Source organism: Cyrtonyx montezumae, unplaced genomic scaffold, assembly GCF_038088225.1.
Source record: "Cyrtonyx montezumae isolate F1298 unplaced genomic scaffold, pur_monq_1.0 scaffold_3, whole genome shotgun sequence".
Classification (NCBI taxonomy): Eukaryota; Metazoa; Chordata; class Aves; order Galliformes; family Odontophoridae; genus Cyrtonyx; species Cyrtonyx montezumae.
The window spans coordinates 22824692-22841082 of record NW_027072034.1 but is presented as its reverse complement, the minus strand read 5'-3'; the positions used below and the strand labels follow the sequence as shown (position 1 = coordinate 22841082).

At 42.2% G+C, this 16391-nt stretch overlaps 1 protein-coding gene across 7 annotated transcripts in view; it reads left to right on the top strand.

Moving 5' to 3' along the window:
* The first annotated feature begins 377 nt into the window (after window positions 1–377).
* Window positions 378–16391, top strand: part of DOCK9 (dedicator of cytokinesis 9) — a 119735-nt gene continuing 103721 nt past the window's right edge. For 5 of the 7 annotated variants that reach the window (XM_065740798.1, XM_065740796.1, XM_065740791.1 and 2 more), the window contains exon 1: window positions 379–551. In XM_065740798.1, coding sequence (XP_065596870.1) covers window positions 438–551 — 114 coding nt within the window. In that variant the 5' untranslated portion in view covers window positions 379–437. Of the gene's footprint in view, window positions 552–16391 lie in introns of all 7 variants that reach the window. The other 2 variants (XM_065740799.1, XM_065740800.1) reach the window with 1 other exon arrangement.

Genomic DNA, 16391 nt, shown 5'->3' with positions numbered 1-16391 from the left:
CCGGCCGCACGGAGCCAGCCCGTCCTGACGGAACCTCCCTCGCCGCCGTAACGCGGCACCGCCCGCCCACGAGGGCGGGGCCCGCTCGCAGGGGGCGGCAACTTCCGCCTCCTGCCGACCCCGCCCCTCGCCTCGTCCTCGGCTCCGCGCTGAGCCAATGAGGGTGGGGAGTGGCGTCGGGCAGGTAATCGGCCGCCCAATCACAAAGCCGCCCGGGGACAGGTGGGGGCGGGGCCAGGGCGCGCCGTGCCAATCGGCCTCGGCGGCGGCGGAGCTCCCTTGCCCCCGCCCGGCGGGCCCTGCCGGGGGGCGGGGCTACCTGACAGGAGCGGCGACACCCCCCGGCGGGGCTCCCGCGCCCCAAGTGCCGCCGCACGCGGGTCCACCCGGCGGCCGGATCGTGAGCGGAGCGGGACGGGCCGGCGGCGGCGGCCGCCATGGCGCTGGCGGCGCCGGAGACTCGCAAGTTCACGCGGGCGCTGAGCAAGCCCGGCACGGCGGCCGAGCTGCGGCAGAGCGTCTCGGAGGTGGTGCGCGGCTCCGTCGTGGTGGTGAGCGCGGCGCGGCACCGGCGGCTGCGGGCGGGGGGGGCAACCGCGGCGCGGGAAAGAGGCGGGCGGCGGCCCCGGGGCGGGGATGGGGCCTCGGGTGACCGCGGGGCGCGGGGGAGGCGGCGGGGCCCGGCGGGCACGGCTGCGCGCTGCCCCCGTGCCGGATCCTCCGAGGGCAGTGCCGGCTGGAGGGGGGGGCGGGTGCTTTCCCCGGTGACCCGCAGGCCGCCCTGCTCCTTCCCGTTGTTATTTGGTGCCCTTTGTTTCGCGAGGGACGGGGCCGCTGGCGGATAGCGCCTGGCTGAGCGTGCTGCGCGGCCCCGCCGCCTGTGCCGCTCTCGCTGGCTCACGGTGTGCTGCATTGATCTAACCTGCAGTGCCGAGCGAGAGTTTGTGCCAGACGGAGCTGTGGCACAGGGCTGTAGCTTTTTGGCCTGGCTGCGCTCGGCTGGTGACAGCTTAGGTGGCCTCGCAGGGTTGGTCAGTGCTTCTCTCTTGTCCCTGTGTAAGTTGGGAGATTTCAGTGTTGGGATTCCCGATGCTGGAAGCTGCTCTGCCTTGTTTGCTTTCAGTCTTGTTAATGCCAAGTGGGGGTCTTCGCTTCTCTATGCTTGTCAGAACAGCTTCTCTCGCATGTACCTATCCACAACCGCACTATGTGCTGCACTGTACTTCAGAGGCATGCTTATTTAATTTCACAGCCATCGTTTTAGCTTGCTCTTCGTATAAATGTGGATCGAGGACTATATAACACAGGTGCTAATAGAGCCGTGCAGTGTCTGTCTGACTGACAGCTTTCCACAGGACGCCAGTGCAGGCACTGAACATCTGCTCGATATTAACACTTCTCCAGGGATCACCTGTCCCCTAAGAAGAGGGAAATGAGGGAGGGGGCATGAAGGGGATGCAAGTATGAAATATGTCACAACAGAAGTAAGGCTGCTTTTGCAGTATTCAGCAACATCTTCCTACCTTCCATCGCCCCAACAAACTAGGCCCTTTGCCCCTATCCTTTGGAAGTATTTTCCCAAGTTCACTTATAACTGGTGTCATTGAGCAGAGTTGGATTCATTCTTTAATTTCTTCAGGTTGATCAAATACATAAGGTGGTGCTATTCATTAATGTTCAAAGTATTTTTGCCACAACACATCATTCCGCAGAGTTCTAAGGAGCTGAGAGAAGTGATGTTTAATGAGTACTGGCTCAGTCTTACCCTGCAGAAGGTCTTCCCTCTTTGTTTTTGAAAGCAAAGCTAATGATTTGCTAATCAGGACAGGTTTGTGATTGTTTTTTGTTAGCTTGGCACACAAAGCAAAATCCGTGTATTGTTATGAATGGATGAGTGAAAGCAAGGGGGTGAGAGCTGGCACTAAGGATTTTCAAAGAAAAGCAGTTGCTACCAGCTCTTTATGGTAGCTTCCAGTTAACAAGTCCGTCCGTTTTTACCATTGACAACACAGTCTGTCTTGCACTATATTAAATACAAAAGCATCTCCCATGTTTAAATGAGGCTTACTATATAGCACTTCTAAAACACACTTATCTTTTCTGCTGTATAAATGTTCCAAGAATCATATTTGTGAAAGAGGACTGAAAACAGCATTATATCATACATAATATCCTACATCAGTAGGATAGTATGATATAGCTCATATTTTCATATTGCTTTTCATTGGAGCTGAATGCCAGTGACTTTCAGCCAGCTTTCTTGAAGTGGTGCTACTTTACCTAAAACATGCCCTCTACAGATCAGGAGAGAATGAAGTTTGGTGTCTCATTCAGTGATACGGTAATGATAAATCATTGTAGTGACAAAACGATGCGTTGCACCTTACGCCAAATGAACCTTATGTTTAAGGATGGATAAACAAGCAACCAGGAGAACAGCATGCCAAGTTGTCAATAAAATGCCATTATCATGCATGCAGTTAATAGGTTTACGTGTACCAAATAACTTGGCAAATGTTGTTTCCATTATATATAAATCAACATTGTACACAAGAAACTGGAGGTATGGGAAAATGGTATGAAACTTCAGTGCTGCTCACATTATCTTCTGCAGTTTTCAAAACTACAAAGTAGGTTTGAGTATTTGAAGGCCAAAGTAGTCATTCTGGGGCTTTGTATGTACAACTTAAGACCTCTACCAAGTACTTACAGTAAAAAGTCTTGCAGGAATTCAGCTTTTCAAATGTAGAGGAAGGTCAGTGTGTAATAAAAACAGTACTTGGATCTCTGGAAAAAAAACCCCAAACATTGGATCAACAGAGTTTTGTTGTTTGATTGGTTGCTTTTTGTTTTTAGGAAACTTGACTTGAACATGATGTCAACTCTGTCTTTGCAATCCTGATCTTTGTTAAAGCGCAGTAATAATATAATATGCTGCTTCTCCAAGAGCACCGCTACTTGGAGGATTATGCAGTATTCTTTTTGGCTTGGTATTTTTTGTCTGATTGGTGTATCCTTTCATGTGTCCTGCACACAGAGAGGATCTGTGTGCTTTTCTGCAGTGTTTTCTCTGGGTATGGTGAATGGAGTATTTGAAACCTCATCAATGGTGAGATTTTTAGCTGCTGTGTTGTATAGAAATAAATAGTTCTCTCTTTTCCTAAAGCAATCCATCAACTGAGAAAGTGATATGTAATGCTGGAGGGATGCTGAGGTAGAGAGCAGGGAGTGGAACAGTTTAGAGCTGATGGGTGCTGTAAAGGTGGAAGCATGGATGAAGCTTTGAGCTTTCTGTAAGTGGAACATGAAACTAGTACGCAGTGGTTTTGTAAGAAGCTAATTGTTATGAATGGGCGAGTGAAAGCAAGGGGGTGAGAGCTGACACTAAGGATTTTCGAAGAAAAACAGTTGCTACCAGCAGAGCATCATCCCAAGATGCCTCACCCTGAAGGAGCTTGGTGTGAATTGTAGTGCTCAGTGTCTGAACTATTGAACTTAGTGGCAGGGGGAAGGGAGGAGGAGATGACGCTCAAACCTGAAGATGTTGTTTTAGTTTATAGCGTGCATCACTTACGTTTCCTAAAGGAAATAAAAATTGGCTGAGTATGTGATCTTTGTGATAAATATGCTGAAGGCTTGAAAACCCTTTTCAATTGGAGGCAAGATTAGTATCCTAGTAATGAAACAGTTGCTTCTGGCAGGTCTGGTGCTACTAAGGAGACTTGGTAGGAGACATTTTTGTGGTTGGGAAGATTCAGAGGCTGGACTATAGCACTGAAGTTTCTATTAATAAATAGCTTAAAACTTGAATAAATTTTAAATGTCAGTAAGCTTCTTCAGAAAGAGATTGTGAGGGGAAAAATTCTTGTGTGAACAGAAACATTTAACCCAAGCAGCAGATCATTCTTGTTAGCTGCATCTTATTTCTTTATTTTTCCCTAGGTCTTTTCCTACCCCAGAGGTAAGGATAATTGTTTGAAATGGGAGTAAATGCTTTAAAAATTGTTGCTTCTAATACAGCAAACGTCTGATTTAGGGTGGATTGGGCTTGAAATCTGTGGTGGCAACAGCAGTTGCAGAATACTGCGGGGTTTTTCTTCTCCCCCTCCTACTCATGCCCTTAAAAGCCCAAGTGGAATCACATGTTTGTATCTCCATAGCAGTGTAACTTATCACACCTGAAATGAAACATGAGAATTTCACAACAGTGATTATTTCCCCCCCCCATCTTACACAATAAACTTAAAACATTATATCCAGCTTAAAGTCACGTTTGCTTATGCTGCATTGTGACCTATGCCAATGTTTCAAAAAAGTCTGTAATTACTAGTTATGAAAACTACACCTTTAATATCAACTTTTATTGTTATTGCATAGGTGTTGTTGCTCAAATTACTGTTAAGTGTATGTGGCTATTGGGTTGAGTGGTCATTTGCCTTTGAGTGTGCCTGAGATTAGGTAACCATCACATATCGGCACTTTCATATGAAACTGGATAATTGGTGAATTTGACCGTTTAACCTGATTTTGTATTTTTGAGGTAGCTTTAAGACTGCAAAATTCACACATTTGCTTTGAAAATTGTTAATAAAGGTACGGGTAACTCATTGGAGGAAATAAGGGGTGTTGCTTTTCAGGTAGCAGAAAACTTGAGAGTGTTGATCTGAGGAATGCATTGCATGTGTTGTTTTTACTTGGAATTTCTGTAAGTACCAAGAGGGGGTTGGGTGCCAGTGGCTCACTGTGGAGATAATGTCTCATCTTCATTGCTGGGTCCAAGAAACTGAAACTTTCAGTGGAGTTGGAAGAACGTACCTAACTCACTGATTTTGAAAATACAGTGTATAAAAATATACAGAAATTTCTTCTCCTTAGCTAGTATTTAGTTCTGTTTCTGGGGTTGATTGATCTTGGGTGTGTTACTTGATGTGAGTACTGAAGGCAAAGCTTCATTTGAGAGAAGAAAGATTCATTCTTGTGTCTCTCCATGTTCCCCTTAGACTATCTGTGTCCATCAAAAGCATTAATTATGCAGGGAGTAAAATGCATAAAGCTGCATAAGTAATCTGTGTATTGCACAATGCTTTTTTCATTGAAAGATTTTGGAAATAGCATGCCTGAAGATGAGAAGATACTCTAATTATTTGGAGCGTGTAAACTTATCTGAGACGTTAATACAGAGGATAGGCAGGTTTGTGGAGAAAGGTTTGCATTCTGTTTTACTCCACAGGCACTTGATGTACGTACATGATTAAGATACTGTGAAATAATCTAAGGTATCACATCGTGAGAATGCTGTGGGATTTGTTTTTTTCCTGTGAAAGTACTTGAAGTTATTTTGGTAACAATGAAAGTGAGCATGTATTAACTCAGAGTAGAGGTATCCCACAGTATTAAAAACAAAACAAACAAATGAAAAAACAGTCTTAAGAGCTGTGAAAGCAATGTGGTTTACTTCGTGTGTTAAACAATGACCAGACTTCCATGGGTACAACGGACTCTGCTTTGGAAAAAGGAATAAGAGAGGCATACAGAGGTCTTCAGAAAGTTGAGCATAAACTCTGAAGGGGTTTTTATGAAGAAAACCTGCTTGGAGCACAAACATTTGTGAAAAGAAATCCAACATCTGTTGCTGATAGTATTACTGCTTGTTGAAAGAAACACTGGCTTTGCTGCAGACACAGTAAGAAAATAATCTGACTGCAGTGGCGGGGAATGGGATTCTTGGTCGGAGTAAAGATGAGTTAGTGCATCTGTCAGAGTGCTTTGTCATCTCCTCCCCTCTGATGATTCAGGTGTGAAAGGCGGAATGGGGAATTAAGATTATTGTCTTGTGCATTCTGCTGCTGGCTCCAAAGCTTGTTGTCTGTCTTGAAGACTCTGGCAGGTAAAATGGGAAAAACTGGGAAGACGTGACTTAGGACTTTTGTTGAAAGCTTCCTGGATCTCACACCTCAGTCTGGTGAGACTTCAGGCAGCCTGTTCAAACTTCAGCCATCTCGTGTCTCTATTCTGTAAGCTTGTGCTTTATTTTAGGTGGTGGCATCTGCTCAGAGCTACTGTTGGGTATCCAGAGCAAAAAGAAGACAGTGAGAAAGATATCTCCAGGGGTGTGGTGGAGAGGGATGCTGTCCTTCTCTCACACTTTTATGAACTTGAACTAAGATGTTAGATTGCTTTTTAAGAACAAATTAATCTTAGCTCTGCATCCCAAGCAAGCAAGCAGATTGCAGACTGATTCAGACTGGTGTATCAGTGTGTATCCAAACCTCAGCTGGAGTTCTACTTCCAAGTCACTAGGCCCAAGGCCAACCTTTGGTTTGGAGCCTTCTCTAAAGGGAAAAAAACACATTCATATTCCAGGACCAACTGGAATTTCTTTCTGCTCACCATGAGAAGGAAAGGATATCAGGTGTTTTAACAGGGAAATCTGTTATTCAGCCCCTTTTATATTGTGTCCAAAACCAGCAGTTCTGGGTAATTTTTCTGTATGCGACAATAAGTAAGGAGAAGTAAGTCCTTTGAGGCAGAGCATCATCTGAAAAATCTGATTCATAGGATTTCTACTGAGAGGTCAAATGTAAAGGTGACCTTGTTATGTACAATATTGTGGATACCAGTAGTTCAAGTAACGTCAACTTCATAATTCTGAGAAAATCAAGGAAGGAGTTTCTCTTTTTATTTTTTTTTCTTTTTCTCTCTGTACTGCCTTGGTAGTACTCTGGAAAATTTCTTCTTTTGTTAATTCTAGGAAAGAATACTGGAAATTAAAACATATGGGGCAAAAAACCACCAAAACTAACAACTCTTTGGAAGGCTTGGAATGGTTGGGGATCATCAAGTTTGTGCATAAACAGTGTTGTAGTCCCTACCAGCTGAAATTAAATAGTCCCTTTTGTAGTTTCTTCTACTAAGAAACATAGTTATTCACACAGTGGGAGTATTGACTGGCTTGAGATGGAGTTGTTGGAGTAGGTCCAGAGGAGGGACACAAGGGCTGTCAGGGAGCTGGAGCACCACCCCTATGAGGACAGGCTGAGAGAGCTGGGGCTCTTCAGCCTAAAAAAGAGAAGACCCTGAGGAGTCTTGAAGAAGACTTGAAGGAGGCCTACATGAAAGCTGGGAAGGGACTTTTCATAAGGGCATGTCATGACAGAATGAGGGGAAATGGCTTTAACCTGGAAGAAACTAGATTTCTTCCTAATATCTAGTCTAAATTATTTACTGTGTGGGTAGTGAGAAACGGACAGGTTGCTCGGGGGAGTTGGAGCTAGAAGGGACCTTTAAGATCATCTAACCCAAACCATTCTATGATTCTGTGACATAAAATTAACTGAATAACCAAAATAGATTTAAAAAACCTTAAGGATTAAAGTTTAGTCACAACAAAGCTGAGAAGGAGTAATGCTGATTCAGAGCTGCCAGAATACGGGAAGGCCTGTAATATAGAGCTGTCATGTAAATAAATAATCCTTAGCTGCTGCTTTGTGTTCTTGTGGTTGCTTTTTGATACTGAGCTGTAGCTGTAGACTTCAAAAGCGATAGCATGGTGACAGATGCTGATCTAGCTTTGGAAATTTGAGTCACAGGCTAAACTGCTTCTACTACATTTAGGTGCTCTGTGGATGGGAAGGAGTTACTTCATGAATTCCAAGTAGTTTCTGTTTCTACTGCTATATGCTTAACCCTCCAACAAGAACTAACTACATGTTATACTCAGAATGGGTAATGCTTTCATATTATTAAGTAGGGAAGGGATTTAAATATCCATTTACACCAGTGTGTAGTGTAATATATTACAATTTCTGTGTTATCGTCAGTGAAATCATAAGTGGAGTTGATATCAGGGGCCTAGGACTCGGTGCATGTAGATCTGTAGAAATGTCAGTTGTCAGCTTGCACATCCATCCAGAGCCTGTGTTTGTGTGCTTATGTTCTAATGTGTGCTCCATAGAAAGAGTTAGGTATGTTCAGTGGGAAAGGAAAAGGACAGTAAGATAGCTCTTGGTCTATTTTTAACAGATTTGTGAAGAAATTGGAAGTTAAATGGAAATGCTGTCATTGTGGACTTAAAAGAAAAGTAATTAAAAATAGCTTTGTTTTTGAACTGCTTGGAAGGTACTCATCCAGTTTCCAGTCTGAGGGCATTGCCAGTGCTACTTGATGTTCCCTAATGTTACGTGATGGTTTTTACCCTTTGGTGCCTGAAGAAGTTCCATTCCTCCCCAGAGTGCTGATACTGACAGAGTCTTGCCCTTCACCTGATCCCTTCCTAGGCTCCTCTGTAGGCCTGCTTCAAAGTGACTGCAGCCAGGCTGTGGTGTTTGCTTCACGGAGAACTGAAGCTTTGTGAAAATCAGGCCATAATTTGCATCATCTAGCATCCTCACGTGCTCCAGAACAGTGATGTTAAGTGATGCTTCAGATATTTGCACCCTCTTGCACTGACTGACACCAATACTTTTACAGCTGATTCAGTAGGTGGTTTAGCTGAAGGTCGTTGTTGTGTGTGTTTGCCTTTAAGAATGTTCAAGTAGGCTTTGCTCTTAGTGTTTGCTAGTCCAAAGGGGATCTTGAGTTCTTGCTGAACCTCAGATTTGAGTCAGTCTAAAAAGAGCATTCAGGTTAATGAAGAGACAACACACGTCATTATTATTTGGAGGATGCTATTTTAGTTTCCTTCAAAATTGTCTTGGGAGTTTTCCTTGCCAGGCCTGTTATCACCATGGAGTGATTTGCCTGGCATTATGTATGGCCTCAGATGGCCCATGAACATGGCTTATGAAATTTTTTCTGGCCAGAGCATGATCTGGAAGGGTTTTCTCCTGTGAAATGTGAGGTTAAAAAAAAAAAAAAAACACAGAAAGGGAAAAAAAAGAATTCTCACTGTGTATGGTTTCACTGGTACATTTCAAGGGACAGTGCTTCCAGCATAGTTTTTGGCAGCTAGTGATATGCTGGAGGGAACTTGGAACTTGTTCCTTAATGAACTAGTAACAGAGGGAAGGAGAATAACCTGCATCTGAGTAACCTTTGTGGAGGGAATAAAAGTATATGTGAGCCCTGAAGTTTCTGATACTCTTTGCTGAACCCAGTGTAAGTACTCAAACTGGGCTTTAACTGTTTTTTTTTTCTGATCTGCTGTACTTTGATTGTACTTTAGCATGCTTCCATTGGCATTCCTGAAAATAATATCCTAGCATTAGTGATGCATTCTGTGCTCAATAATAAAATGTGTATGTTGTGGCTGTCACATCAGTTGTTTAAAAAGCCCAGAGTAAAAATGTCAAACCCAGAAATCTGCAAGTTGTGTAACCACTAGATGGAGTCATGTGAGCATATTTCATACCAGAATCCTATGTTGTGGTTTGAAACATAGGATAGTTAAAAGAGCCATAGGTGTCTTATGTCTCGTGGTTACTAATGGAAGTTCATTTGCTCAGTTTAGTTTGAGTTGGGCATCCTCCTGGAGTTCTCTGGGTTGTTGTTGTTATGGCTGTCCTCAAGATATGCTTGAGTTAAGCTTGAATTGAAGACGTGTGTCTTGCTGGTTATTCGTCATGTTCACTTGTGGATGAGAATGTGTTATTACCCATACAGAATGGGCTTGTGAGAAGGCTGACCTTTCTGCAGCTCTCAGTTATGTGACAGGAAACTATTAGATAGGGCATTTAGTGTTTTGTAACTAGTGGTGTTTTAAATGTGTGCATCTTTCCATCAGCACTTTGTGATACTGTGTATGCAAGATTAAAATCTCTGAATTACCACTCCATGGGTTGCATCATTTAGGCCTCCTTCCCACTTGCTCAGATGTAAAAAAGGCATAATAGATATTTTAATCTACAAACAAGGGAGTGATCATAAACTTAGGTTATTAGTCAGCCATGACAAGCTTCCATGGCTCCAGTCTTCCTAAGTCTGATTTTCGACTTTTTGATGTATGATATGCACGATAAACTCACTTCTGGTCTTCAGCCTGGTGTTGTATTTAGCCTTTCTAATGCTACAGTGGCTTTTTCATTTCTCTTTGATGTGTATCTCTTCTTAGGGCCTTGCTGAGCGTGCAGATTCTCATTCAAAATTACATGCTATTGTCAAGATTATCTCCTGGAGTAAGCATACTGTCTTTCTTCTGAAGTGCAGAATTCTCTTGGGTCTTTTCTCTGTTTCTGTGGTTAGTGTGTGGCTACCTGATGCAGTGCCAGAGAATCATGGAGGGCATGGGCTGAAGGACATCTCTTGAGTTACTTAGTCCAGTTCCCTGCTCGAAGTAGGTCTGGTTGCTTAGAGACTATGCCAGTCCAGTTTAACTATCCACAGATGGAGAGATTGGTTAGTTTCAATATTTGTCTACTCTCATGGTTAAAAATATATATACGCATCAAAAACTCCTTGCATATGAATTAAATACTCCATGTATTATCTCTTGCCGTGTGACTGCCACCAAGGAGAGCCTGGCTCCGTGCTCTCTTAATCTTCCTGTGAGGTGGTTGTGGATGGCAGTAAGATCTCCTTTGAGCATTTGCTTTAGGCTGAATGATCCAAGGTCTCAGCAGTCCTTACATCAGGAACCAGAACCTGAATTTTCTTCTTCTCTTCTAGGAACATACTGGTAAATATGAGCTGTTGTTTATTCTTCTCCCTCTTGCAGGGCTTGTGGATCCCAATTCTTTTCCTGCAGCTTTATCAGCCAAAGCCAGTACCTTGGTCTGGATAGGCTAATATCTGGTTGTTAAGGCACTCCAAAGGTGCACTGTAACTGGTTTAGTAGTCCCTGTGGGCTCAGGAGGCTTTGGGCACACATCTCTAGCGTTTTGAGCTGATCCACAGACAGCTGCCAGATGGAAGGAAGGTGGTGCTCCACCTACAGATGCTGTCAGGTTTTGTGCAAAGCTGAGTTCAGTCAGTATGTGTTAAAATTGCTCAGAAACCAGATGTTCACTCTTGTCAAGATGGCATCGGTTTGGGTACGTTAAGTGTCATGGACAATTTCTTTGGTAAAATTTAAAGTACTTCAAATGTTCTAAGGGATTAAGCATATTTTTGTGCCTTAAGTGCCTGGATGCTAAAGTCCTCACTGAATTACAGTCTTCTGCAGATAGGGCCTTGTGTCTTTATGAAATACTTTCCTTTAGTGGTGGCACGTCTGAACACAGTACGTCTGTGTTGTTCTGTGGTAACAGACTTGACTGGGAGCTCTCCTTAGTTTGATTTCTGTCTAGCTGCATCTAGCAAATTCTTACTGAGTTTTACAAGGTGATTTTAAATCAATGCAGGTAGCTTCTCCTTAAGGAGACTTCTCTCTTTGAACCTGCTAACCAGTGTCAAACTGCAACTTGCAAGCATTGCTTAAAATTGTGTGATTTCTGGCACCTGCTTACTTTGTACCTGTGAGATTCTGCTTGCTGGAACTCACTTGGTTGTAATAGGGCTGCTTATTATTTTGAAGCCAGGTCCTCCAGTACTCCAGTGAAAAGTGATCGTTAGGCATTTGCTATAGTGAGTGGAGGACTGATGGTTGGGCTATTAAAGTAATTATGGAGCCTCTGTTAAGCAGTTCCCAATAATTATTTTGGAAGGTGCCTACAGTTTTTCAGCCTTGAAAAAAGTGGACTCAGAGGAGATCTGTTCCATGTCTATAAATATCTAAGGTGCAGGAGGCGAAGGGACAAGGCTGGACTCTTCTCAGCAGTGTGTGGTGATAGGATGGGGAGAAACGCTCACAAACTGAAGCATAGGAAGTTCTACACAAATGTTCACGGGAACTCCTTCCCAGTGCAGTGAGGGAGCAGTGGCACAGCTGCACAGAGAGGTGGTGGAGTCTCCTTCTCTGGAGACGTTCCAGACCCGCCTGGACGCCTACCTGTGCAACCTGGGCTAGGGAGCTGCTGTGGCAGGGGGTTGGACTCCATGGTCTCTTTAGGTCCTTTCCAACCCCTACAATTCTGTGATTCTGTATTATCTGCCCGTGTCTTAGAAGGACATGTCCTTCTGAAGAACCAACTCAGAGCAGCTATTTCAGCTTTTTAAGTTCAAGAATCTTGTAGTGCAGTTAGTACTAGTTCAAAATACTACATAGCAAGGGGAAGCTCATTGCATCCCATATAAAATAGGCAGTCTACTCCAGGAATGTAATATTTACTATATGTGTTAATTTGAATAACTCTGGAAGTCTGCATGCAGGGCTTTTTTCACAAAGAGAAGTGACATCGGTGGTGTCCCCTTTCCACAACCCTCTTTTCCTGCCCTTTGGGAGAGGGACCTTCCTATAAACCATGTTTGGCTAAAGACAGTTTGCATTGTTCAGTTTGCTGCTCATATAATAAACAATACAGTCTTGTTCGTATGTTTTTTTGTAGTTGTTGTTTTAGTTTACTTGCTACCCATTGGATTAAAACTTTTAGCTAACTCAGGCTGTCCTTTAGCTCTCTTCTCTCGGTAGAGAAAGTTCTGTCAAGCCTTCACCAGGATTTTTCCATCATCCTGATTTCACTTTGATATGTTAAGTCTGCTAATGGATATATTACAGTTGTGCCACATTTCTGTCTGCGTGTTCACTGCTTTGTTCAGCACAGGGTGCTCATCACAATTGCAGGAATTTCCGTTGTTAAGCTGGGAATCTCTGCTTTGCTCCAGAATAATCTCATAGGAAAAAGACAGCTTGTTGGCCGTCTGCTTCATGTATTCACATTTCTCACACTATTAATATTTAAGCACCTGTTCAAGCTCCTCCTTTCTCTTGATTCTTCCCATCCCGTATGAGCTTATATTTATCTCCCTTTCAGGCTCAGTTTGGAATGCTTTTTGTATCATGGTTATCAGCTCTGTATTGATCCGAGTCAGTTTCAGTTGCCTTTTCTAAAATACTGTAGGAACATGATGCCAAATTTATTCAAGATGCAGTCATAATTAAATTTGCTCTTTATCAGGTTTGAATTAGAACACCTCCTGAGGGCACTTCCTACCTGACTCATTCTGTGATTCTGTCATCTTGTTTGTCTTCCTCAATGAACTCTCTTTTTCTTGGTGTGTTTCCACATCCTACGTGGTGCTTTAAAAATGAGGCCGTTTTTCACAGCATTTGAAAGAACTGTCTAATGCACCATAAGCTGCTGTGAAGTGACTACAATTTGTGCCAAATACTTCATCCTCTTTTTCCTCTGCCCAAAACTATTCCTTATTTACGAAACTATTGTAACACTGTTCCTTACAATGTATGGAGCATGATGACGACTGCCCTGGAGAATACAGGTCTGGAAGGGACTACTTGGACCACTGTCAAATATTGATATATATATTTTTTTCCTTTCTTGAACAGAATCCTGTAGTGATAGAAGTGATCAGCTCGGATGCAATTCACTGTACAACTGAGAAATTTGTATATTTTAAATTTCATATATATAGATGCATTTAAGAAGTGGATGTTACCTGAATTACATAGTCATATAGTCATTAAATATTGTACAAGAGAGTACAGCTAACTATTTGCTATCAGTGACTTCATAAAGTCAGTTCTGGCAGATGGGAACTTACTACTCCGAGTGGTTACTTCTGTGTGTGAGGGAGAAAAGAAATAACGACAGTTGTCAGCATCCAGCTCCCTCGTGGTTTGCATGAACTGAGAACAGCATGCTGATAACACGTAGCTCAGATTGAAGGGTTTTGTTTTTCACTAGCAGCAGTAACTTAATAATCACCCTTCATTTTTGAGCCCTTGCATTTGCCGTTTCTGCTTTTAAACATTAAAAAGCACAAATAGGTCAAGGCAAGAAGTGTTTGCTAGTAGGAACTCTGTGCTAGGCATTCTGGGAGAGTGCTTTCTTGCAGCAGATGAGGATTCTTTGTGGCTGGCAGCAGAAACTGCAGCAGTATCTTTGCAGTTTCCTTTCATCTTTGATTATGTTCTGAGGATCTGTGAAATCTAGGAGCTGTTTCCCAGACCCTCTGCGATATCTTTTCATCTCTCTCATGGAGTACAGCACATGCTGAAAGCCTCTCATCTTTTTCAGCTGAGGTATCCTTTGCTTTTCATCACTCTGATTTTTGTCTTCAGCGACTGGATTTTTGGCAGTGCTTGGCTTGAACAAATAGGATTACATTTCAGTAGCTGATGGCTTCTAGTTGAGGAACATACTAAGCATCGAACATAATGAAGGTTGAACAGAGAAATATTTCTGCAAAGCACGGGAAGATTATCCGAGCTGAGCAAAGGAAGCCGGCATTCTGCAAATGCAATCAGGGCTGCTAGAGATGCAAAATTCACTGCATTTGGAATGGGTTGCACTACAAGTGTGGTTCTGTTTAAAGGCATCCGAACAGTTTTTGAGAGAAACTGTGGTTATATTTGCAAACAGCAAGGGGAAAACAATGCCCTTGAATATGCAGCATTCAGCTTGTCAGATGAAGATTCAGGAATATTGGTCCATTCATCTCTGGTAAATACAAACTTGTTTCAATAATAATTTAATCTGCCAATTGAAAGCTAAACTAAAAAACAGGATACCTTGCTTATTTAATGTCTACTATGTACAGACTCGGTATGCCTTGCCTGGATAGCATAGCATAGCATGCTAGTGCATGTATGTGACATGTAATGTGTGTGTGCATGCAGCTGTAACATCAAAACTTAGGCTTCGTACTCATTATATCATTTAGTTTTGTATTAGTAGCATGAAGACTTTGCTTTCTGTAAATGGTACAGATGATCTTATGTTAAATCTTTCTTAACGTGCTCTTGGAATATATTTGACACTTCAAATGGAGCACAGATGATTACATTATTTGGAAAAACTAAGGAATGCATTGCTGGGAAAATGCTAACACAGGATTTAAGGTTTCTTTTTCAGATGCATTTGACTAGTTTTTTTCTGCTCTGAAAACATTCTGTTTCTATTTCAGTTTCTGGAATGTGTACAGGAGCATTCTAGAAGAAAAAATGGTTAAAGGAAGCAGTAACTGTTTTCTGAACCTTCTTTGCTTCCAAAGGCTTTTTTAGGTTTTGCCTGATGCAAAAAGAACCTGCTTTAAAGTGAGACTGTCTTCTTTGTACCCCCAGGTTAATGACGCATACATGCGTCAGATATATTACATTTAGACTTGAGGGGGTGGAATTGCAATAGCTAACGAGCACAGCTTGCTTCAGAATTGGATGAATTAAGGACTTAAATATTTATTTTAAATAATTTTAGGTGGCTTGTTAATTGCAATCTCTCCAACAAGGTAGTTGGAATAAGAGGGGTGTGGTACCTTGAAATTTAGAGAAGCTTGTAGTGCCTGCTGGCATGCCCACGCTGTGCAGTTGCAGTTACGGAAAGCCTTCAGAAATATCACAAAGCTGTTGCCTTTATGCTGCTCAGCTTCAATCTTGTTGAACTCAAAGATGAGGAAAAAAAGGGATTTGTTTGTGTGGTGGGTATGTGTATTTATATGCAAGTAAAATTTCAGCAAAGAGTAAATGCGCACACGTGTATACATGCATGTATACACATGTGTATGTGCAATATATAGATGCGTTTGTGTATACATTTCTGTCTATACACACATCACGTAGTTTCCTGGAATGAACCTGAACTATCTTTGGATGCTTAAAATAACTGACCATATATATGTGTATTGCCTTTTGTGATAGTATTGCTTTTCATAAATTCTTAATGTTGTTTGCTATTAAAAATAAAATGGCTTCTTTGAGGTATTAGAAGCTTCTTTATGCTGTTAAGACATTTTAAGGTTGGCCTCATATGGATGGTTATTAGATGCTTGTTACGTGCTGGACAGTGACTAGTTCTAAATAGCTTTAGCAGTCCTTTGAATTTAGGACCCAGCACCTTTACTGGCCTTCTGTTACACAAGTAGTTAGATGAGAATTTTAGAGTATAATTTTAGAGAATTGGTTAGCGGAGTAGCAAGATTAACACAAAATATCCTTGGTCTTTGAAGTACAACTGAAGTTCCAGCTCTATTAATCGAGCTTTTTTTCCTACCCCGAAAGTTGTAAATGCTTTTCAATAACATAATGAGGGTCTACCTTTGATGTTGCTTATTTCTTTATATTTTCCATATAAATATTTATATTTGTATGACTTTGTGACTTTGGTTTAGCTGAGTGAAGTGAAGACAAGTTTGTAATTCTATTAAGAATAAAATGAAGGCTGGGTGAGAAAGTCCTTCTTGGGAATACAGAAAATTCTGATCTATCTGAGATTATTTGATCCTGCAATGAAAGTGCTATATCTTATCATTCATATAGGAACATTTCTAGTTTGTCACATACACTTTATCTTATTCTACATCAGAGTTTACAGGACCTCACACGATCTCTGTTCATTTGACTACTAACCAATGTTTTCATAAGATTATAAATTTAGTTTGAGATGATGCAACTTTTAACAACG